This window comes from Toxorhynchites rutilus, chromosome 2 (genome assembly GCF_029784135.1).
Source record: "Toxorhynchites rutilus septentrionalis strain SRP chromosome 2, ASM2978413v1, whole genome shotgun sequence".
In the NCBI taxonomy this organism is placed as follows: Eukaryota; Metazoa; Arthropoda; class Insecta; order Diptera; family Culicidae; genus Toxorhynchites; species Toxorhynchites rutilus.
Genome location: NC_073745.1, coordinates 201,215,936 through 201,239,430, shown reverse-complemented (window position 1 = coordinate 201,239,430; position 23,495 = coordinate 201,215,936). Strand labels below are relative to the sequence as shown.

Sequence of the window (23,495 nt, the reverse complement as noted above, 5' to 3'; positions counted from 1 at the left end):
TCATCTGTCCCAGAAGTGTTAAAAATCTTTCTCATCTGTACTTTTTCTTTCAAAAATCTGTACCATCGAAAATATTTGTTGTAGCATGAAAAAAATACCCATTTATTTACTAAAAATACTACATTCATACGTCATACGTGTGTTTGTTGATGCTTATACATAGTTTTTCTGATTCTAGATTGCATACTACCGTTTTTAAAAATTTTCAAGATGCCGCCACGATGTTTAATCCAATCTTTTGATCTCAAAATAGCGTTCATCGTATCGTTGCTTAGTCGATTTTGAAGCTTGTTATTGTTCTGATAATGTTCAGAAAAAAATCGTTCGACAGTTGTTGAGGAGTGAGGCATAGTGAGATCGTTACAAACAAGGCATCGAAGCGCCAAAAATGCAAGCGAACTATAATTATTTTTAGGCATCCAATTTTTGTTCACCAATCCTGCACATGTTCGTTCTCTGAAATTGTGATTTCCTTACAGAGTAACTTTACATTTAGGGCACGGGATTCATTCTGGAAACGTCTCTAACGCAATGCTAATGCTTGTCAATTTGGAAAAGTTTATCGGATTTAACATTGCCGCAGCCTTGAGCAACGGATCATCAAAATCGATTCTTTTTCTCATTTGCTTGATCAGCTCCACGAAAAAAAAACTACGACTAATATCCTTAAAAATGATCTGTCTTTTGCTGTCCATTGTTCTGATAGTTTCTTCTGCTACTAGTCCAGGTTAAAAATGCTTGCCGCTTCAAATTCAAATGATCTTTAAATTTAGAAGCATTGGACATTGAAACAACGTAAGCACATATTAGTGAAAATGAACATATAAAATCTTTCAGCTCTTCATGTAGCATCGTAAAATCAAGTTTTCAAGCCTGGAACGAAAGATTCAATGTGCTGATCAAGGGCAAAAAATATTCCAAAAAAAGCAAAATTAAATCTTTTGGGGCGATCAATATTCTGCTAGCAGTCTGGTTTTTGTCACATTCATACTAAATGGTGGAAAACAAAATTAACTCCGAAAATCGTGAAATGCATCTCTTCACCACCATGAAAGCCAACGGGTGGCCGAAGGGTGTAAGATTTTAAGCAGCTTGAGTTCCAAAATTTCCTGTATTACCTCGAATTCGTTAGTTCTTTTTGGGCTATTGGATATATAGGTGTATTCTTCTTCTTCAATGGCACTAACGTTCCTAGAGGAACTTCGCCGTCTCAACGTAGTATTACTTGTGTCATTTTTATTAGTACTTAGTTGAGTTTTCTATGCCAAATAACACGCCTTGAATGCATTCTGAGTGGCAAGCTCTAGAATACGCGTGATCACAGTGCAAGATATAGGTGTATATGTACCTCAATAAATGCTCAAGATAGTCAGGTATTCTCTCACATGCATAACTAGCACACAAAGCCAGCAAATGACATGTATATTTTGTCGGAGTGTAACAATCATCAACACTCACGGACCACCCTGTGTCGAAATACGGCGAATACAAAACTTTCCACATATCGGGCAACACCTTTTCGCCCGTCAGAGGAGCCAGTTTCTTTACGTATCAACCATATTTTTCATTCCAAAAATACATAAATATACTTTTATTCTTTATACCGCGTGTGTTGCTATACCGATAATCGTGTTTTCCCACTGTTCTTCATTCTCCCACAGGTTATGAGCCCAGTGGATTATTGAAATTTCGAAAAAGTTGTTCGCGTTTTCGGAAGTTGTGCGTTTTATTCGGTGTGTTTTTGCAATACAGTTTGGTACGTTTTTTCTCGTTCCGGTCGGTAGCTACGTGCTGGTGATAACAAAATGGCGGATGTATCGAAACTCGCTTTCGCACGACTGAACAACGGACACTGGCAGTCGTGGAGTTTTCGAATGCAGATGCCGCTCATTCATGAGGAACTTTGGAATGTGATCACAACATCGAAGCCGGAGAGAGCGGGTGAAGAATGGGATCGTGAAGATCAGCGTGCTATGGCGACAATTTGTCTGTGTTTGGAAGAGTCGCAATACAGTCTTGTCAAAAAGAAGAAAAGTGCTGAAGAAGTGTGGGAATCACTTAAAGCATACCACGAAAAACCAAATATGTCGTCGCGAGTGTCGCTGCTGAAAAGGTTATGTTCGATGAATTTGGCCGACGGAGGTGACATGGAAATGCACCTAATCGCGCTGGATGATTTGTTTGAACGTCTCGAGAATCGGAAGAAAACTAATTCGAGTAAGGAAGTGTCTGTACCAAGAGAATCGATGTCTGCAGACGAGTGGTCCGACGCGCGTGAGAATGGTGAAACCGAATGTTACGACGGAACGGAGAAGTATCAGGAGGAGATAATCTCGCGTGCAAGCTTAAACGAAGCATCTACGGATTGAAACAATCCGCTCGCTGCTGGAGTGAAAGACTCTCGGAGGTACTGACGGAGTTACAATTCAAGCGCAGCTCAACTGATCAGTGTATATTCTACAAGACAACAACAGAAGAAAAGACGATTTTTGTTCTCGTGGATGATTTACTTGTTGCGGCGTCAGATCAATCTATGATCGACACGGTGTACAGTGGATTGCAGAAGTATTTTGAAGTGTGTGATCTTGGGAAAGCTCACTATTTCCTAGGTATGGAGATAGATCAAAAGAATGGAATATATTCGATTAGTCTTAGTAGTTATATCGACAAAACGATCGCTAAATTTGGAATGACAGATGCTAAAACAAGCCGAACGCCCATGGATATTGGTTATCCTCAGTCAACGGAAACCAGCTATTCGCTACAGGATGGGGAAAGATATAGGAGCTTGGTAGGTGTTCTTCTGTATATCGCAGTTACATCTCGTCCCGACATAGCCAACACTGTTGGGATTCTAGGAAGAAAAGTGAGTTGTCCTACTGAATCAAACTGGACAGCAGCTAAGAGAATGTTGAGATATCTGAAGGCAACGCGAACGTGGAAACTTGAGCTGGGTTCGTCTCAGAAAGCAAAAGAGGACCTCGTGGCGTATTCGGACGCTGATTGGGCCGGAGACAGCTCGGATAGGAAGTCAACGACTGGCAGTATTATATTCTTCAATGGTGGAGCGATTAGTTGGACAAGCAGGAAGCAGAACTCGGTGACCTTGTCTTCAATGGAAGCCGAATATTGTGCATTAAGTAAAACATGCCAGGAGCTTCTCTGGATACGCAGATTGCTAAAGGATTTCAACGAAGAACAAAATCATCCAACAACGGTCTTCGAGGATAATCAGAGCTGCTTGAGTTTTGTTAGCTCGGACCATTTGACTAAGCGATCTAAACATATAGAAACTCGCCAGCATTTTGTTAGAGATCTGTGCAATCGTCGTGAGATTCGATTGGAGTATTGTCCTACGGACTCTATGATTGCGGATATCTGTACAAAACCACTGGGCACCAAGAAGCATCAGATGTTGTCGGAAATGCTAGGACTTACAGAGTGAAGAGTTGAAGATCGAGGAGGAGTGTCGGAGTGTAACAATCATCAACACTTACGGACCACCCTGTGTCGAAATACGGCGAATACAAAACATTCCACATATCGGGCAACACTTTTTCGCCCGTCAGAGGAGCCAGTTTCTTTACATATCATCCATATTTTTCATTCCAAAACTACATGTGCTCGAGTCAAGTTCGTCCAAATAATTATACTTTTATTCTTTATACCGCGTGTGTTGCAATACCGATAAACGTGTTTTCCCACTGTTCTTCATTCTCCCATATATTTGACGGCTACTAAATTTGGGCAGTCGATTTTTGTCAAGCGCATTACGGAATTCGAAACCCCCATCATCACGATCGCACCGTCCGATGCGAATCCTTTTAGACAATCCTTGTAAGGAATTTCGTTCTTATGAAACTGATCAATTACTGCATTGTAAATGCTGTTATGGTTAGCAGCACCAAGCGATAATGCGGTGTAAAAGTCATCATGAACCTTTATGTAGCTATGTTCAAACGTAAGAAATTTCACACTCGGACAAAATCTGTATCAATCTGTACTTTTTGACGAAAATCTATACCCTGTACCGTACAGAATCTGTACCAAAAATAACAAATCTGTACCTTTCCAGAAAAACATCCAGCAGGCAGGAAAGGATTATTAACATGTTCGGACCTAGATTTAAGTCACAAAGGTTCGAACTCACGTTCGAATGCATCCTTGTATTTTCCATGAATTAGATAATTGATGGATTTTCTCCGTTTTCGATCAATTTTGTTAGAAACATATTTCATTTCTCCACAGAGCATTCAGGTATCCGGAAATCATAATTGGGTGTTGGTTGGATATCTGCACACGAATGTTCATTATAGTCTACTTCTTTGCGTCATTCCTTGTTTTTGCGACTCTTTTTGTGCTATTTTATTATGACATCGGGTCTTGAATCACACAAATCAATCGCACAAATCATAAAATCGCACCTAAACAGTCACACAAATGAAAAATCGCACAAAAAACATCCGCACAAAAACAGGTTTGCCTGTAATCAATCTGCTTCCATTGATATGGATCATAACCGTAACAGAAATTTCAAACTTTCTCCGTGTATATGGCTTTGACGTTCAAAGTAAATATTTCTATGTAAAGACACATATGTTCGCATGTTATTAGTATTGGCGATCTAACGTACAAATCTACACCTAGGCGGCGCTATGGTGAAAGTGATGATGGTTTCAAATTTTGCCATGTGAGCTTATGGAAGGTTTGTAGTTCTTTTCATAAATTACAATGTTATAATCATAAAAGATTATTTGATTGCGATGAGTTTGGAAGAAATTTAATTCTGCGCAATTTTATATATAACATGTTATTTTCATACCTCTTTCAGTAGTGAAAAGAAGGAAATTCGAGAGAACAATTAAAAACAAGTAGAAAAATGCATGGTTCCTGTATGTAAGAACTACCTTGGAATGTCCGGAAGTGAAATATACGTGATTTGTTTTTGAGTTTTAGGTTACCTTATCATCATTTTCTTAGTTCAAAGACAAAATCCAGATGCCTCACCGATTGTTTACGTTTTGTGTTAGATCGCCATTAGAGTAGCGCGTAATTTTCGTAACTATTTCGCTAAAATAATTATTTAAACCAAGCTCAATCTTGTCGATCCATATAAATCCTATTCAGTGATCAATTTAGCCTGTCCAACAGATTACTAATACATATCTCTGTTGAGCGTCCTAGAACCACGTGATATGCAAGTGCATCACGAGTTGGGTTTTTGGTCTAATCGATTCATCACGAGTGAGGTTCGATATTGTAAATTAAGGGTTGAATCGTGTTGTTTAATAAAAAAACAGGGGTATTTCCGAATGGAGCTTATCAATGTCAACCTTGGCCGACCAGGGTCCGATCAATGTCGACCTCGCTTCGTAACATTTTCTATAACATGTGATGTATGCTACCGGTAACGACGCAAAACGAAAGTAAATTATTGGCGATCTAACGTACAAATCTACACCTAGGCGGCGCTGCGGTGAAAGTGATGATGGTTTTAAATTTTGCCATGTGAGTTTATGGGAGGTTTGTAGTTCTTTCCATAAATTACAATGTTATAATCATAAAAGATTATTTGACTGCGTTGAGTTTGGAAGAAATTTAATTCTGCGCAATTTTATATATAACATGTCATTTTCTTACCTTCTTACCATACCTTTCAGTAGTGAAAATTGTATAAATGTTGACAATGGTTTAATCAAAGAAGGAAATTCGAGAGCACAATCAAAAACAAGTTGAAAAATGCATGGTTCCTGCATGCGAGACCTACCTTGGAAAGACCGGAAGTAAAATATACGAGATTTGTTTTTGAACTAAGAAAATGATGATTTCGAAGGTAGTTCTCACATGAAGGAACCATGCATTTTTCTAGTTGTTTTTGATTGTGTTCTCGAATTTCCTTATTTGATTGAACCATTGTCAAAATTTATACATATTTCACTACTGGAAGAGGTAAGAAAATAACATGTTATATATAAAATTGAGCAGAATTAACTTTTTTCCACACTCATCGCAATGAAATAATCTTTTATGATTATAACATTGTAATTTATGGAAAGAACTACAAACCTTCCATAAACTCACATGGCAAAATTTAAAACCAGCGACGCCTAGGTGTAGATTTGTACGTTATACCATGGACAGACATACAGCTGTACTTGCGTTGTACGTGTACAGCGTTGTACGGGTACCATCGTAGCATGACATACATACTTTGGTTGTACATTGTACCGTATGTCAAACTGACAATCAGAAATTTGACCAATTTTCATCACATATTTCAATGAAAAAGGTTTTTATTTAGCGTCTAAACTATCAAACACAACAAACAAGTTCCCAATCTGAGTTATTAACTCAAGAGAAAGCCAGTGAAAAGAATGTTTACCAAGTGTTTTGGTTCGGTTTGTTCATGCTACCCACCACTAACTGCCATGTACAGCGGTAAAATAGGTCGGTACAGGTACAACGATTGTACCGAGTTGCTTGCATGGTTCTAGCGCTGTACATTGTGACAGACATACAATTTTCGAAGTACAACGCTAGTACAGTTGTATGTCTGTCATAAGTATTAGATGGCCAATTTGGTGACAAATATAGTGCGATTCACGTACAACATCCACGTCACGTTCACGTTCCGTCCCGTCACGTTGCGTCAATTATCTTTCCAAGCAGTTTTTATGCAAACATTCACATACACCGGTAAGGGCAACTTCGACTTGCCGTTGCTGGTGATGTGAATGCGTCAATAGGAATTGCATGGAAGAATAATTGACGTAACGTGAACGTGACGTGGGTGTTGTATGTGAATCGCGCTTATTTTATGCTCTTTTCCCAAAATTTAGTTAAATTCAAATTAACGTGCATCAAAACCTTTTCACCAACACCACGGTACAGTTTGCAAAGACCACGTAGCGTACTGTCAGTAGCACTGCAACAAAAACAATTCCATTCGTTTAATTTTCTCACGTACAGTATCCATTGTCGCTGAGATTTCGATCTGGATTCATCCTACATAAAGCCTCGGAAGGTACGTATTCGTAATCATAACTATCTCGAAGAAGGCGGATAAACTAAGTCACCACAGAGAGATTAGATAAACTTGCAGGTATCGCCATATTTTGTATGATAGGCTCCGTATACTTACAGTACTTGTAACTGTTTTTTCTGTTCTTGTTATTGAGCAGATACGCGAGAAATTTTCAAACTATGATTGGAACTAGCTCGTTCCGTCTCATCGGGACACTGTTCCTGTTTGGGATCATTTTGGAGTACACCTTCGGTCTTCCGGTAGTTACTCAAAAACCACCGAAAGACGAGAAAAAAGAGGAAGAGGTCAAGGACAGCAACGTGGAACAGCTGGAGGTGAGTCGCAAAAGTTGGTGAAATCAATGCATTTATTGTTCGCCACAAGTGTTACCGAGTTTACAGTTTACATTTCGCTTTGTTTGTTTTAGAACGTGATCGAATATAACAAATATCTTCAAGAAGTTGTGAAGGTACTGGAAAGTGATCCCGTGTTCCGAGAGAAGCTGGATAAAATGGCAGAGAGCGATATTAGAGTGAGTTTGATAGTTTTTTTTTCTTCAAGCGTATATTATAATTTAGTTTCGTCATAGTCAGGAAAAATCGCTCAAGAACTGGAATACGTAAACCACAATGTCCGCTCACGGCTGGACGAACTCAAACGCATTGAATTGCAGCGATTGCGAGAACTTGCAACGAGGCAGTTCGAGCTGACGAACGATATAGATCGTGAACATTTGAAGATTGCCGAACATGTGGATCACGACAATCAACATACTTTTGAAATCGAGGATTTGAAGAAGCTTATACTGAAGACATCACAGGATTTATCGGAAAATGATCGAAGACGCAGGGAGGAATTCAAACAGTATGAACTCCAGAAGGAATTCGAGAAGCAAGAACAAATGCGTCACATGGATGAGGAGCATCGTAAGAAATTCGAGGAGGATTTGAAGAATAAGCAAGATAAGCATGATAAACACGAGAAGATTCATCATCCTGGAAATAAAGCTCATTTGGAAGAAGTTTGGGAAAAGCAAGATCACATGGACAACCAGGAATTTGATCCGAAAACATTCTTCATGCTACATGATATTGATGGCAATGGTTTCTGGGATGAGAATGAGGTAAAGGTCCTTTTCATTAATGAATTGAATAAAATGTACCAAGCTGGAGAACCAGAAGACGATATGAAGGAAAGGGCAGAAGAAATGGAACGTATGCGGGAACACGTGTTCCAGGAGGCGGATACCAACAAGGATGGGCTAATAAGCTACGAAGAATTCATCGAACAAAGCAAACGAGAGGAATTCCAGAAGGATCCTGAGTGGAACACTGTTGATCATCAACAACAATTCACCCACGAAGAATATCTAGCATTTGAACGTCGTAATCAGGAGCAGATCCAACGGTTGATTGCCGAAGGAAAGGTTTGTAAACAATGACAATAAACTGATAACTAACGACAAATGAATTTCATTTTTTCAGCTGCCACCACATCCTAATATGCCACAGGGATACTATCCAGGCCCTAATGTAAGTCTTCAGAAAAAACATTCGAAACATTTCTAGTAACATTTGTTAATATTCCGCAGGCTGCTCCTTACCAAGTACACCCGAATCAGATACCTCAACAACATGGTCAATATCAGCAAGGTGCTCCTCAGCAAGTGAATCTTCATCCTAATCAAGTGTACCAGCATCAGCCGGATCCCAATTATCCACAGCACAGTGGACAGCAATCAAACATGTACCAACATCCCCCTCAACCTAACAATCGACACCCCGCTCAACCTCAATATCAGCAACAAATGCAACATCCGCCTCAACCTCAGTATCAGCAACAAATGCAGCATCCGCCCCAGCCCCAATATCAGCAACAGATGCAGCATCCACCACAACCTCAATATCAACAAGTTCAGCACCCGCCACAAGTGCAGCAGTACCAACAACAGCAACCCCAAAATCCACCCCGTCCCCAAAACCCGAATCCACAACAAGTTCAGAATCCTTCCCGATTACAAAACCCAAATCCCCAACAGCAAGCACAATACCAACCCGTTCAGCGAAATGTCGCTTCCAACGGTCAACCAATTGCTAACGCAGCACCAGCTACAAACCAAAAGGCGCAACAAGCTCCACCAGTTTTACCACAGCAACAAGTAGACAGTCAAGCTTCCGCTCCACAAACCCCGCCTAAACAAACACAACAGGATGTGCCAAATAGTAATCCACCGGTCCAACCGAGCGTACAACAACAACAACAACAACAGCAACCTTCTGTGCAACAATAAGACTTTAGACATAAAGAGATCTAATAGTTTAGGAAGTTTCAACAAAAATTCCAGAAAATTGGCTTGTGATTTAGACATACCGTTAGATTTTTACGAAAAAAAATCCGATCAGATCCTAGAAAATGATTTTATAATATTACTTTGGACGAAGTAAATTCTACACTGTTGTATATTTAACACTGCAATTTAAAATGTATTCTGTGGAAAATAAAATAAAATGGTCCAACAAAAGCATAGATTTGTAGTTTTTCGTGATACTCTGCGTGCAAGCTTCAAATTTGAATTAATATGCCTCTAATCTCATTCTTTTCAGATCCACCCATCCCACAAATTCTTTATCCTATGATTTTGAAATATTTGGGAGCTATCCATGCTATCCATATGTTGGTAAACGACTGGACTAAAGGGTGTATCACATCAAATTGCATCACGGAAAAAATGCTGTAGAAATTCGCCCAGTAGACCGATCCTTTTGAAAATTTTAGACAGTAAAATAAAAACTATTAAACAACTTTTGGCATTTTCTTTTTATTCATACTTCGAGCCCAAGCCCGTATGCTCGAACCTTCCTCTTTACCCCGTCCATAAGGTTCTGTACAACGTCAGGTTGTAGTTTTTTTTTAACAGAAATCCATTTTCTCTTGAAGTCCGCCTCCGATTTGACAACTTTTGGGTTCTTCCGGAGGGCCTGCTTCATAATCGCTCAATATTTCTCTATTGGACGAAGCTCCGGCGCGTTGGGCGGGTTCATTTCCTTTGGTACGAAGGTGACCCCGTTGGCTTCGTACCACTCCAACACGTCCTTTGAATAGTGGCACGAAGCGAGATCCGGCCAGAAGATGGTCGGGCCCTCGTGCTGCTTCAATAGTGGTAGTAAGCGCTTCTGTAGGCACTCCTTAAGGTAAACCTGCCCGTTTACCGTGCCGGTCATCACGAAGGGGGCGCTCCGCTTTCCGCAAGAGCAGATCGCTTGCCACACCATGTACTTTTTGGCAAACTTAGATAGTTTCTGCTTGCGAATCTCCTCCGGAACACTGAATTTGTCCTCTGCGGAGAAGAACAACAGGCCCGGCAGCTGACGAAAGTCCGCTTTGACGTAGGTTTCGTCGTCCATTACCAGGCAATGCGGCTTCGTCAACATTTCGGTGTGCAGCTTCCGGGCTCGCGTCTTCCCCACCATGTTTTGCCTTTCGTCGCGGTTAGGAGCCTTCTGAACCTTGTATGTACGCAGGCCCTCCCGCTGCTTGGTCCGCTGGACGAATGAACTTGACAAATTCAGCTTATTGGCGACATCCCGGACCGAACTTCTCGGATCACGTCTAAACTGCTTAACTACGCGCTTGTGATCTTTTTCACTGACGGAGCATCCATTTTTACCGTTCTTCACCTTCCGGTCGATGGTTAGGTTCTCGAAGTATCGTTTTAGTACTCTGCTGACCGTGGATTAGACGATTCCCAGCATCTTACCGATGTCCCGATGTGACAACTCCGGATTCTCGAAATGAGTGCACAGGATTAATTCACGACGCTCTTTTTCGTTCGACGACATTTTTCCAAATTTACGAAAAATTGACAGCGAAGCATGGCCAACGTGATCTATACACTCTTATCTGATTATAAGCGAAAGCTGAAGATATAATTCCTAAAAATTAAATTTCTACAGCGTTTTTTCCGTGATGCAATTTGATGTGACACACCCTTTAAGCGTACAATCGGCACTTCGCGTACCTGCTGGCATGAAATAGATCCCATTCATGGTCCTTAGCTTCTTGCCCAGTAACTCCTATGCCTACCTCCCCGCGGTGCCGAGTAACGATAGTGAAGATCGGGTAGCCAACCCCGATGGGATCTTGGTCGTATGCTGACAGGGAAAGGGGCCTATCCGAGCGTCTGTTTACCATAGAGGGGCGGCTCAAAACAGCGTCTGTTCCCCATGCCAGCGGGTACTCTAAACAAAACTACGCATAACGGTCCTACGGCGAGACAGAAGGTCGGTGCCAGCTCTGCAAGTCATCCGTAAAAATGAAACACACAGGAAAATGCACAAAGAAATTCGAGACAGGACTACCGGACTAGACCCACGCAATGAACACGGACTAGAACTTGAAATTTTCGGACATGGAACTGCAAATTTCTCAACTGTCTTGCGAGTATCCGAATTCTTACGGAAATATTAAGATCGTTTAGGGTTGCGATTCCGGAAACCGTTTCGTTTCGTTGCACTCTGCAACAGCGCTAAAGTTGCGGAAAAACACACATCGTGATGGGAAAGATGCAGACACAGGTGAGTGATCGGTGGCCAATCAACAAAAGAATGTGCAGACTGAGGATGGGAGGCCAACTCGAACCAACGAAAATGGTCTAAGGCTTATCGGCTTCGCTACCTCCAAGAACATGGCCATATGCAGCACCTTCTTCCAGCACACCCTCAGCAAACGGAAACACAAATTGATCACGGTTTGATTGTTGGTCGGCACTTCTCAGAAACCATCGACGTCAGAACCGCTAACATCGATTCAGACCACTACCTGGTGAAGGTCAAACTACGTTCTAATCTGTCATTCGTCGATAACATGAGACCTCTGTGCTCACCACGGTACCACTCACGACGACTGCAAGAGCCAAACGTTGCTACAACATACTCGCAGCGTTTTGATGCATGTTATCGGGGATAGACAAACTGGATGCTGCTCTCCTCGATGAATGGAAGAGAAAAAGTGTGAGGAGATGGGGCTGCTTTATCGTTCTCGAAAATCGCGGAAGTTCTTCCAGAAACTAAACGTCTCGCACAAAGACTTTGTGTCGCGGGCCGAAATGTGCAAGAACAAAGAAGGATGCATCTTGACGAACGAACGCGAGGTGATCGAATGGTTGAAGCAGCACTACGATGATCACCTGAAGAGACAATGGGTGAAGTTAAGGAGGCCATTAATCAGCTATACTATCGTTCTACGCATAATTGTCCCATGTTACTTTTTGCCTATTTTCATTTTTCTCCATAAAACGATGTTCCGATGTTATTCTTTCGGAAAACACACACAAAAAGTTATAGTTTGTTCCCAGCTGTAAAAAAAACAACATCAAACTCAATTGTCCCATGTTGATATTCTATGCATAACTGTCCCACCATGTATTTTTGTAGATCCCTAATAAATAAATCGGTTCAAGTACAAAAAATTAATGTCACGCTTTCAGCAGGGCTAATGCACTCATTTCTGGTTTGGATGAACGAACTAATTCTCAAACAATTTTTTTTTTAACAGAACACGTGTACACCATATTAGCGGATGCCTGATAACAATTATGATTTATATTCTTCAAAGGTATTGCAGATCACTCCCTTCGTCATAAAACGATGTTTTTGTGCACAATTTTTCGGAACAACACAAACAAATATTGTTTGTTCCCAATATTTCAAAAAACAACATCAAGTTCAATTGTCCCATGTTGATATTCTAGGCATATCTGTCCCACCATGAATTTTTAAACCCGTAACCAAGAGTGATTGATTCAAGTGAGAGGATCTGTTCACATTTCATTAAACGATAGTTTTCTGCTTATAAAAACCCAGTGTATTGCTAAACTGAAATGCTTAAAGCTTCAGGTAGACAAATATGGTAGAAAACTTTGAATACGTTTTTCTCAGTTGCTGATTTTGGAACATGGGACAACTATGCGTAGAACGGCAATATAGAACCACAAAGCAGCTGGTAGGGATGGTCTCGCAGTGGAGCTTTTCAAGGGAGGCCCGAGAAAACTTGTAGAATGTATGCACTGATTGATAGTCAGTATCTGGAATATAGAATGGAGGAATGGAAGGATGAGGTAATCTGCCCCATTTATAAAAAAACAGACAAGCTGGATTGTCCGTCTCGGATCCTCTTTCGTAATCTATCGCCAATAGTAAACACATTTGTGGGAAGTTATCAGGCCGGGTTCATGCCCGGTTTCTCGATGACGTACCAGATGTTTACACTGCGGCAGATCCATCAAAAGTGCCGCGAGTATCAGTTCCCTATGCACCACATCTTTGTCGGTTTCAAGGCCACATATGATACAATCGACCGACGACAGCTATGGAGAATCATTTGCGAACACGGTGTTCACGCCTAACGTGAATTAGGGAGTTTTGTCGCAGCATCCGACCACTATCCAAAGAGAGCTGTCGCATCATCTCTGGTCACTTATTCTCTCACTTAGAAGATAGACAGATTCAAGCAATAGGATTAGTATCGCATTAAACCTTCTACGCATCACACCGAATTATCGTTTCGTTTATAACTGGTGGAGCAATAAAAGCTCATTTTTTCTAGAACTTATCCCAAAAATCGTAGGCACTGATTCCCATATCCGAAAAAGAACTTGCTCGCGGTAACATAAAATTGGTCCTTCGAACCGGATCAAAGACCTTTGGGAACAGTGCTCACGATTTCGCGTCGGTTCGGTGTGCTTTTCGAATAAAAAACGTGATTCTTAAAAACAATAACTGTGTCGTTCAAAATAGCGTGTGAGGAAACCCACGCATAATCTGTGAACGGAAATTGGTTGAACAGTGATTTCAAAGAAAATTGCAAGGTCGCAGAATTAAGAAGTGTACTAGCATCGATGAAAAGTAATCTCAACGCGCAATTCTATTAGGTCCTTAGAAGCGAGGGTTCTTTTGTTGGCACGTCCATTATCCAGGTAGCGTGGCTTGGTCAGCGCGTCGTTCGGGATCGAGAGTGGTGGGCTTTGTTCTCTTTGGTCCATTGTTGCAACAATTGGAGGCTTTGATGGTTCTAGTGTTTCACTGATTGACAATGTCTTCGAAACTCAGAAAACTATACCAGTTAGAGCGTTTTTGTATCGACTCAATTCAGACTCTTAAACAACTATGCGACAATTATAACGATGACATGGACAGAGACAAGCTTGACGGATGGAAGGAACGTTTAGAGAAGATTTTTGACCAGTTTGAGGGAAACCGACTCGACTTAGAACTTATGGAAGATGAGACAGTAGAACAATCAGAAGAAAGGGAGGAAGATGATTTGAAGATGGCGAATGAAAAAGCACGTTCTGATTTTGAGTGTGAATATTTAGCACTTAAAGGTTTTATCGCGTCGAAGCTTCGAAAATCTAATATTATTTCGACACGAGAAATATCTCGCATAGACGACGTGACTCAATCGAGAATAAAATTACCGGAGATAAAACTTTCTGGTTGCAACGGAACCATTCGCGAATGGCCAGCCTTTCGAGACAGTTTCACATCGTTAATCGACTCAAACCCCCACTTAAGTGCTGTAGATAAATTTTCTTACTTGATAGCAGGGATGGTAAAAAATCACATTCAACGATCAATGAATAAGTATTTCCATCTAGTCGGATGTTTTTAAATCACCCCCAGCAGGCGATGCTCTTTTATTCTTCATATGTACACAGAGAGAATACTTGGAACGGTGAGCTACCAAGATCTCAAAAAAGCAATATGAAAGCGGAATCCCCACTGCTTGCACTCTCGAAGCATTACTTCTACTACTCAAGTTTTATCGTGAGCCACAAGCCACAAACGATTAATCCCATTCCATAGAGCGGATGATGAGTTCTTGATCGTAAAGTGTAACAAGAGACGATCAACTGAAATCTTACGACACTCATCGAGGGATTTTATTCTCTATGAGTGACTGACTCAGTCTCGTGTCGGCTTTATTTTGCTGTCGTCTCCCGCCCGATAAACAGCAGACGGGTAATGGATGCAATTGATTAATTTTATTACCAGCAGATTTGGGCGAATCTCATCCCGCCCAAAATCGTTTTTTAGATTCCAATAATTCTGAACATTCACATTTCTCTCCAAATAATTTTTCCAATAGTAATTCAATTAGTGACTTCACGAAACACCTTTCGAATTCGATTGAATTTCAGACCCTTTTTTATTTTGTAGATAAAACGGATCACATATTTGATTAATTCAATTCTGTGTGGTTACGTTCTTCGTTGCGAATAAATGTAATGAATTAGTATGGACGTATGTTATTCATATATCGTGAACTTCCGACATATGTGGCAGTAGATTTATCGAACGACTAATGTTTTTTTTATATCCCTTCAAACTTGTTGCATCTCTCAGATTTGCAAGGTTGAATCTGCTTAATTTCAGGTATTCAGTCTTCATATTGTCGAATGAATACTGTTGGAACAATAGGTATCGCAGCAAATGATTATCAACATCCTACCTTATCATCAAACGTTATGCGAAGAATTTCAGTGAACTGACGGCATTGGAATATATGCTTTGTGAGGACACACAATTATTATCAGAGCGAATAAACGTCCGACTGGAAGTCATGAACATCAATTCAATGTGCCCAAGATAAATTTATCCTTTGAAGGTCATTAACCTTTCTAAAGATGATCCGATGTTCAGATATTCCAATGTCGTCTGGAATAACCTGTCCAACACCTTATGATCGTAATATTGTTTTTGCTATTATTCTGATGTCTCATAACACGGCACTCTATTGATTATTCGCCGAAAATGAATAAAAAATACCCTTGAAGTTAGCCTACGGTTTTAGTAGCAGTGCAATATGGTGAGCCATTCTCAGGATAAGAAAACATTTAAAAATAAAGTTTTTTTTTTGAATGAATCAATAGTAAAACAAAACGTCAAAAAAATTCTCAGTATGTGATAGCAGATAATCATTATCCATTTGAGTTGTATGAGTATTCCCCCCCACACACTGTGGATAGTCTATCTGCATACAAATTATGTAGAGTTCCACAATCCAAAAAAAATTATGAGCAAATATTTACGTGCTTACACAAAAAAACACATGTTGACATATTTGCGCTAATTTATGTTTTTTGATTAATTCAAGGTAATCAAGATCTTTTCTAGCCACCAGTTTACTCGGGCCCGAAAAAAGAGGTCTGTATTTGAGCTGGCGGAAAAATATATCTCGCAAGACCACGTGTTCGATGTCGTAATAGCCTTGGCCAATAACGCATTTACATTAACTCATACAATTAGTGATTTGAGGGGGATTATTGTTTGTAGTCTCTTGTAGATTAATTTAAACACCATCTGAGAAATCCTCTGTGAAACATTAAACATTAAAGTCGTCCTATCTGCTGCAGCGCAGTTTTTTATTTTACCCAGTTTCATCGAAGTAAACACGCTCGGAAAGGAAAATTGAACGCCCGGACGAGAGAGCGAGAATCGTAAAGCGTACGTCATAGAGACACTCATTCCCATGGAGCAAATTCTTGTTAGGAGTTGTAAACAAAACGAGGAAGGAGAGTAACTCAATTATTCGAACTAGCTTCAGTCTAGCAATGCTTTGGTCAACTCAGAGTTACCAAGAGAAAATCATGTGGTTATGATGGGTGAGGATTAATAGTTAGTCGCAGTTTGCACAGATTGCGATCTGTGCAGTTTGCGATTAATCGTAAATCACATCATGCTCCCTTGATTTCCATCCTTGCTTGATAGTGAGGATTATCCGATGAACCAAAGCGAATGATAGAAGCGATAGGGATAACCTCCAATAATTATTCTGTAGCGTGGGATTTATTAATAACCCGCTACGAAAATAAATATTTGATAATTAAATCACATGTGGATGCCTTATTCAGTGTAGAACCGATGAAAAAAGAGTGTCACGAGTCGCTCAACCGAATAATCGATGAGTACGAAAGAAATTTGAAGATGTTAGCCAAATTAGGGGAACAACCGGAAACATGGAGTACGTTACTTGTTTTTATGGTTAGTTCTCGCATCGATTGTTCTACCATGCGTCAGTGGGAGACGCATCGGAAATCTACTGAAGTCCCGAAATATTGCGAATTAATACAATTTCTGCGTAGTCACAGTCAGGTTCTACAATCCGTAGCTGCTTCTAAGAATCGTCCGTCTGATCCACCTCGTACGTCTTCGCTAATCCCGAACAAATCCTCCAGATCGAGTTTCGTCAATTCAGCCATTACATCAACTTCGAAGTCTTGTCCGTTTTGTAAGCTGCCTTCACATTCGCCGTATCAATGCGAAATATTTCGTAAGATGACCGTTAAACAGAGATTTGAAGCCACCAAAAAGCACTCTTTATGCATAAATTGTTTGTCGCCATTGCATCGAGTGAAGAGTTGTATCGGTGGGAATTGTCGCGTGTGCAATAATAAACATCACACTATGCTACATCAGCGAGTCGAATTGTCGAATAACCAACCCATCAATACAAATGTTTCGAAACAAGAATCTACCTGTGCATCACCATCATTATCGTCGTCCATAGAGAACAATCAGCCCCTCCCAAACCGCTCTCTCGAAAATCAAAATCCCACTGTTTCTGCTCACTCAACAAGCCACTTGACATCGCCGTGCAGTGTCAAAAAACACCAAGAATTTTCAACCGTTCTGCTATCGACGGCTCTTGTAAAGGTGTCTGATCCATCCGGTCACTTCGTATGGGCACGCGCTCTTCTCGACACAGGATCACAGCTAAATTTCGCGTCAGAACCACTCACTCAGAAGTTGACACATTCCATCAGCGGTGTTGGCATATCGTCCACTTTGTCGAAATTTTCTACTACCTTCGACATTCAGTCTCATCGCGCTGATTTCAAAGCCTGTTGGAAGTTCCATATTCTTCTAAAGATCACCACAGAGTTACCTACACAAGCAGTCGATGTTTCGCAATTTAATTGGCCTCCGGATATCATCATAGCTGATCCTTCTTTCGACAAACCTGGTCGAATCGACTTAATAATTGGTGTCGAAGGTTTCTACGACCTTTTGAAGGAAGGTCAAATCAGAATAAGAGCTGGACAGCCCATCCTCCAAAATACCACACTCGGATGGTTAGTTTCTGGAAGGGTTCATGCCGGAACCGTACAACAGTCGGTGGCAAACGTAGCTCAGATTGGAAAAATTACAACTCTTGAGGAACAACTAGCACGCTTCTGGCAGGTAGAATCGTGTTATATAAAAAGTAAATTATCATTAGAAAATGCTGCTTGTGAAGAATATTTCGGTGAAACTACGAAGCGTGACTCATCTGGCCGTTTTCTAGTCTCGTTACCCAAAAGAAATTCGATTATTTCTCAACTTGGGAATTCAAAAGATATAGCTCGTCGTCGGTTCCTATCACTCGAGCGTCGGCTCCAATCGGATCATCATTTGAAAACTGCATACACCTGCATCTTTCATTCACGAATATCTTCAACTCGGTCACATGAAACGAGTTGAGGACAGTCATGACACGAATCAATCAACACCAACCTATTACATGCCTCATCATTGCGTTGTGAGACCAGACAGCCTAATTACAAAGCTGCGCGTAGTTTTCGACGCCTCCTGCGCTACCGACACAGGTGTATCTTTAAACGATGGATTAATGGTGGGTCCACTCATTCAGGATGATTTGTTGGCGATCATATTGAGGTTTCGCATGCCACAATTTGCCATTATCTCAGACATCGAGACAGACAAGATGTACAGGCAAATTCTGGTTCGGGAATCTGATCAATCACTCCAGCGAATTTTATGGAGAGAATCACCGTCGCTACCCCTAGAAACATACCAGTTGTTGACAGTCACCTACGGTACAGCTTCAGCACCGTATCTAGCGACGAAGTGCTTACAGCGGTTAGCAGAGGATGGTACTAATAGCTCTCCAGAAGCTGCAGCAGTAATCGGATCGAACTTCTACATGGATGACATGCTCACTGGAGTAGATAGTATTGAAGAAGGTCAACAGACCAATTTCGTTTCGACGTTCTGAAACATAGGGAATCTCTTCCAATAACTAAGCGCAGAATACTTTCGGATATCGCCCGTCTGTTTGACCCATTAGGCCTCGTTGGCCCGGTGGTTATCCAAGCAAAACTGATTATGCAAGAACTCTGGCGGGAAGGTAAAGAATGGGATGAATGTCTGTCTGATCACCGTCAACGTCAGTGGATGGAGTTTTGACAATGTTTGAACGAAATTTCCTGCCTAAAAGTACCTCGCTGGGTGGTTTCTACATGTGATGTCGTCTGCATGGAGATACACGGTTTCGCCGATGCCTCAGAGAGAGCATACGGCGCTTGTGTCTATATACGCGCTGTTTCTTCGAAGGGAAATATCCACGTTAAACTTCTAACAGCAAAATCGAAGGAATCGAAGGTGAAATCGGTACAATTTCACATCCGCGTTTGGAGTTGTCAGCGGCATTGGTGTTGAGCCATCTGTACGAGAAGGTTGAAACCAGTTTGAATCTTAAGGTTAGCAGCTTTTTTTGGTCTGATTCTCAGATAGTGATTTACTGGATCGCTTCAAGTCCGTGTCGTTTCAAAACCTTCAAAGCCAACCGCATTTCGGAAATTCAACGTATTACGGCAAAAGGAACATGGGCACATGTACCTGGAACAGAAAATCCAGCAGATGTGCTCTCTCGAGGAATGTCTCCAGCGGAACTTCGTGAGTTTTCAGCTTGGTGGAAAGACCACACTGGCTTTCTCAACCGTCACGGTTTTGGCCTCCGCTAGCACGATCAAAAAACAATAATTTCACGTCGCAAGAGTTGGAAGAAAAATCGATTGCACTTCCGGCTCAGGTTCAAGAACCCAACGAACTTTTTTTGCTTTATTCGTCGTTTACCAAACTTGTACGCCTAGTGGCGTTACTGTGTCGATTTGCCAGCAACGTCACTGTCATCAACATCTGTGATCGACGCACTGGTTTACTCACAACTTCAGAGTTAAAGAAAGCAACACAGCTATTAGTCATGCTCGCACAGGAAGAACGGTTCAAACAGGATATAGCGGAAATAAACCGCAATGGCATGGTGAAATCTACTTCTCGACTGAAGGCGCTGACACCGATTTACATAAATGGCATATTGCGAGTCTGTGGAGCCGATCTGGCGTGGAGGTAACATCCATACTTCTCACGCTCAAGATCACGAGTTCAATTCTCACTCCCGACATTCTTCCAAAATGGAAGGTAAAAGTGACGAACCAGCCAGAAGCGTTGAAAGTCACTATAATACAGAAAAAAAAAAAAAAATATTGCGAGTCGGTGGCCGGCTTCGCAACGCTTCTGTGCCGTACGACCAACAGCATCCAATGATACTTCCGGACAAACACCCTCTCACTGAACTCGTCCTCGTTCACTATCATCTGAACTACCTTCACGCCGGTCCTCAGCTACTAATAGCAGCAGTTCGAGAACGCTTCTGGCCGCTTCGGATCCGCAATGTCGCCCGCCAAGTAATGCACTCTTGTATTCGATGTTTTCGATGCAAACCCAATGTTCTTGAGCAGATGATGGGTGAACTACCCTACGAACGGTGGAACCCAACATTTCCGTTCCTACGGACCGCTGTCGACTATTGTGGGCCTTTCCAATATCGTCCTACAAGACGAGCAACCACAATCAGGGGTTATGTGGCTATATTTGTGAGCCTGGTTACAAAAGCCGTGCACGTAGAGCTCGTCAACGACCTCACAACAAACTCCTTCATAGCTGCACTCAAGCGGTTTGTAGCCCGCAGAGGCAAACCGGAACTCATTCAGTGCGATAATGCGATAAAAATTTCAAGGGAGCGCAACGAGAGCTCAAGGAACTTGCTCGCTTGTTCAACTCTCAACCGCATCCAGATAGCGTAGCTCGCAGCTGTGCCGACAACGGAATAGACTTTAAGTTAGGTCCCCGAATTTCGGTGGTCTCTGGGAAGCATCCGTAAAATCCTTAAAGAAGCACATGCGCAGAACAATAGGCAACATCATTCTGTATCATGATGAATTTCTGACGATCCTTGTTCAAATCGAGAGCGTTTTGAATTCTCGCCCACTCACGCAACTCAGCTCAGATCCGAATGATCTTGAGGTGCTCACTCCTAGGCACTTCTTAGTTCACCGTCCGCTCACCGCCATTCCAGAACCTGATATGCAAGCAGTATCATTTAATCGCTTGGACCGATGGCAACAAACGCAGGAGTATGTCCGCAGGATCTGGAAACAATGGCAGTCCGAATACCTCTCCGGCTTACAACCTCGCACTCGATGGACGCAAAGGCGTCCAAATATCACGGTGGGAACAATGGTCCTCTTGAAGGAGGAAAACCTTCCTCTGCTCAAATGGCGATTTGGCCGAGTGATCCAGGTTTTTGAAGGCGAAGATAAAACTGTAAGCGTCGTCACTGTTAAAACAAAAGATGGAGAGTGTCGTCGCGCTATTTCAAAAATATGTGTACTACCGATACAGAAGCCAACTCAACACGACAGCAACTCTATCGAACAGGACTACCGTCAGAAAGACAGAACAACCATCTAAAATCGATCTTCTATGCACAAGCACGCTCAGTCGCTTGATGCCAACGTTCGTCGTCCCATTGGGGACCCGTGGAGGCCGGTAGCCTCCATCCAGTAAAGTATTTTTTTTCTTATCATTTACTTTTGAAAAAGCCGCCTATTTTTGTTCCAGAATTAACCACGTGCCAGGACCGGCGAGGAAGAATGACGTCCACACGCAGCATGAATTCCTTTTTGACGACTGGGGAAGCTACTACGACCATTCCGGAGAATCGATGCCGTTCCACACAATGCCGCTGGGAGAACCGAGAACAGGAGATTTGAAATACAGGAGCAGCTGACTTTCACGAGAAATTTATACAACACAGCAATGTGCAATTGAATTATTGATTATCATTGAATTATCAAACATCATTGGAATTCATGCGAAGAAATAATTAGGAGATAGTATAGTTTGTTAAAAAAGACGCCTTTTTAACGGTGGCCGGCATGTTCACGCCTAACGTGAATTAGGGAGTTTTGTCGCAGCATCCGACCACTATCCAAAGAGAGCTGTCGCATCATCTCTGGTCACTTATTCCCTCACTTAGAAGATAGACAGATTCAAGCAATAGGATTAGTATCGCATTAAACCTTCTACGCATCACACCGAATTATCGTTTCGTTTATAACTAGTGGAGCAATAAAAGCTCATTTTTTCTAGAACTTATCCCAAAAATCGTAGGCACTGATTCACATATCCGAAAAAGGACTTGATCGCGGTAACACACGGCTTTCCCCGAAAGTTGATAAGACTGATCCAGGCAACGATGAACGGTGTGTTGTTTCAGACTCACAGAACTTCGACAAGGCGATAGACTCTCCTGTCTGCTTTTCAACGTGGCACTGGAAGGTGTAATGCGGAGAGCGAGCTTCAACATGCGGGGCACGATTTTCAACAAGTCTAGTCATTTTATCTTCTTCGCCGACGACGTGAACATAATCGGAAGAACACATGCGACGGTAGCGGACTTGTATACCCGACTGAAACACGAAGCAGGGCTGATTAGGCTTGAATCAATGCGTCTAAGAGTAAGTACAAGCTAGCAGGAGGGACTAATCGTAACAGAATTCTTCTTGGTAGTAGCGTTGTGATCGACGGCGACGGGCTCGAGGTGGTAAAGGAATTTGTCAACCTTGGCTCGTAAATAACAACTGACAACGACAGCCAGGAAATTCGGAAACACATAGTCGATGGAAGTTGCGCCTACTATGGGCTCCGCAAATTCTTAAGGTCCAACAAACTCCGACCCCGTACGAAGTGTACCATGTACAAAATCCCTGACACTTGGTGCTTTCGAAAACCGAGTGCTCAGAACAATATATGGTGGTGTACAGGAAAACGGAATACGGAGAAGGAGAATGAATCACGAACTGGCGTAACTCTACGGCGAACCCAGCATCCACAAAGTCGCCACGGCTGGACGAATGCGATGAGCAGGGTATGTTTCAAGATTGCCGGACAGCAGCTAATTAACTTTAATTTGATAGCTAATCAACTTTAATTTGATATTTGGATCATCTGAATCGGTTCAGTAGTTCAAAATTTATGATTTTATGAAAAAGTCATTTTCGAAAAAAAAAGAAAATTATTATTTTTTGGACCACCCTAAAATAGAAATGGAGACCCTAATAAAAAATCGGGTCTAATATTTTGCGATAATGAACAAGCCCTACCAATTGTAACGAAAATCTGAGTGCCACTAAATAGATTTGGCATGGAATGCCCTGCAAATGTATCAATAAGATGAAGATGTTTGGAAATGAGAACACGATCTAGAGGCGAATGAACTGAAAGTCTCTCAAAAACAAAGAAAAAGAAGAATAAGAACACGATCAAATCCGGCTATGTTACAAATGCTA

The 23,495-nt window shown here is 41.6% G+C and overlaps 1 protein-coding gene across 2 annotated transcripts; it reads left to right on the top strand.

Annotated features, from left to right (window-relative positions):
* The first annotated feature begins 6,866 nt into the window (after window positions 1–6,866).
* On the top strand, window positions 6,867–9,545 carry LOC129766264 (nucleobindin-2). Of its 2 annotated transcripts, none has more exons than XM_055766781.1 (6): window positions 6,867–7,024; window positions 7,182–7,359; window positions 7,452–7,556; window positions 7,614–8,450; window positions 8,509–8,556; window positions 8,616–9,545. In XM_055766781.1, exons 2-6 carry the CDS (start codon window positions 7,204–7,206, stop codon window positions 9,312–9,314), a joined length of 1,845 nt encoding a protein of 614 aa, XP_055622756.1. In that variant the 5' UTR covers window positions 6,867–7,024; window positions 7,182–7,203; the 3' UTR covers window positions 9,315–9,545. The 2 variants fall into 2 exon arrangements, with proteins under 2 accessions (XP_055622756.1, XP_055622757.1); XM_055766782.1 differs by having other exon boundaries at window positions 6,955–7,102.
* The last annotated feature ends 13,950 nt before the right edge of the window (window positions 9,546–23,495 follow it).

What these genes read in the sequence shown, in the direction of transcription:
- LOC129766264 (XM_055766781.1), top strand. Translation starts at nt 7,204, where the DNA reads ATGATTGGAACTAGCTCGTTCCGTCTCATCGGGACACTGTTCCTGTTT. An exon ending in GCAACGTGGAACAGCTGGAG is followed by an intron (nt 7,360 to 7,451) that starts GTGAGTCGCAAA and finishes TGTTTGTTTTAG; the next exon opens with AACGTGATCGAATATAACAA. An exon ending in TGGCAGAGAGCGATATTAGA is followed by an intron (nt 7,557 to 7,613) that starts GTGAGTTTGATA and finishes GTTTCGTCATAG; the next exon opens with TCAGGAAAAATCGCTCAAGA.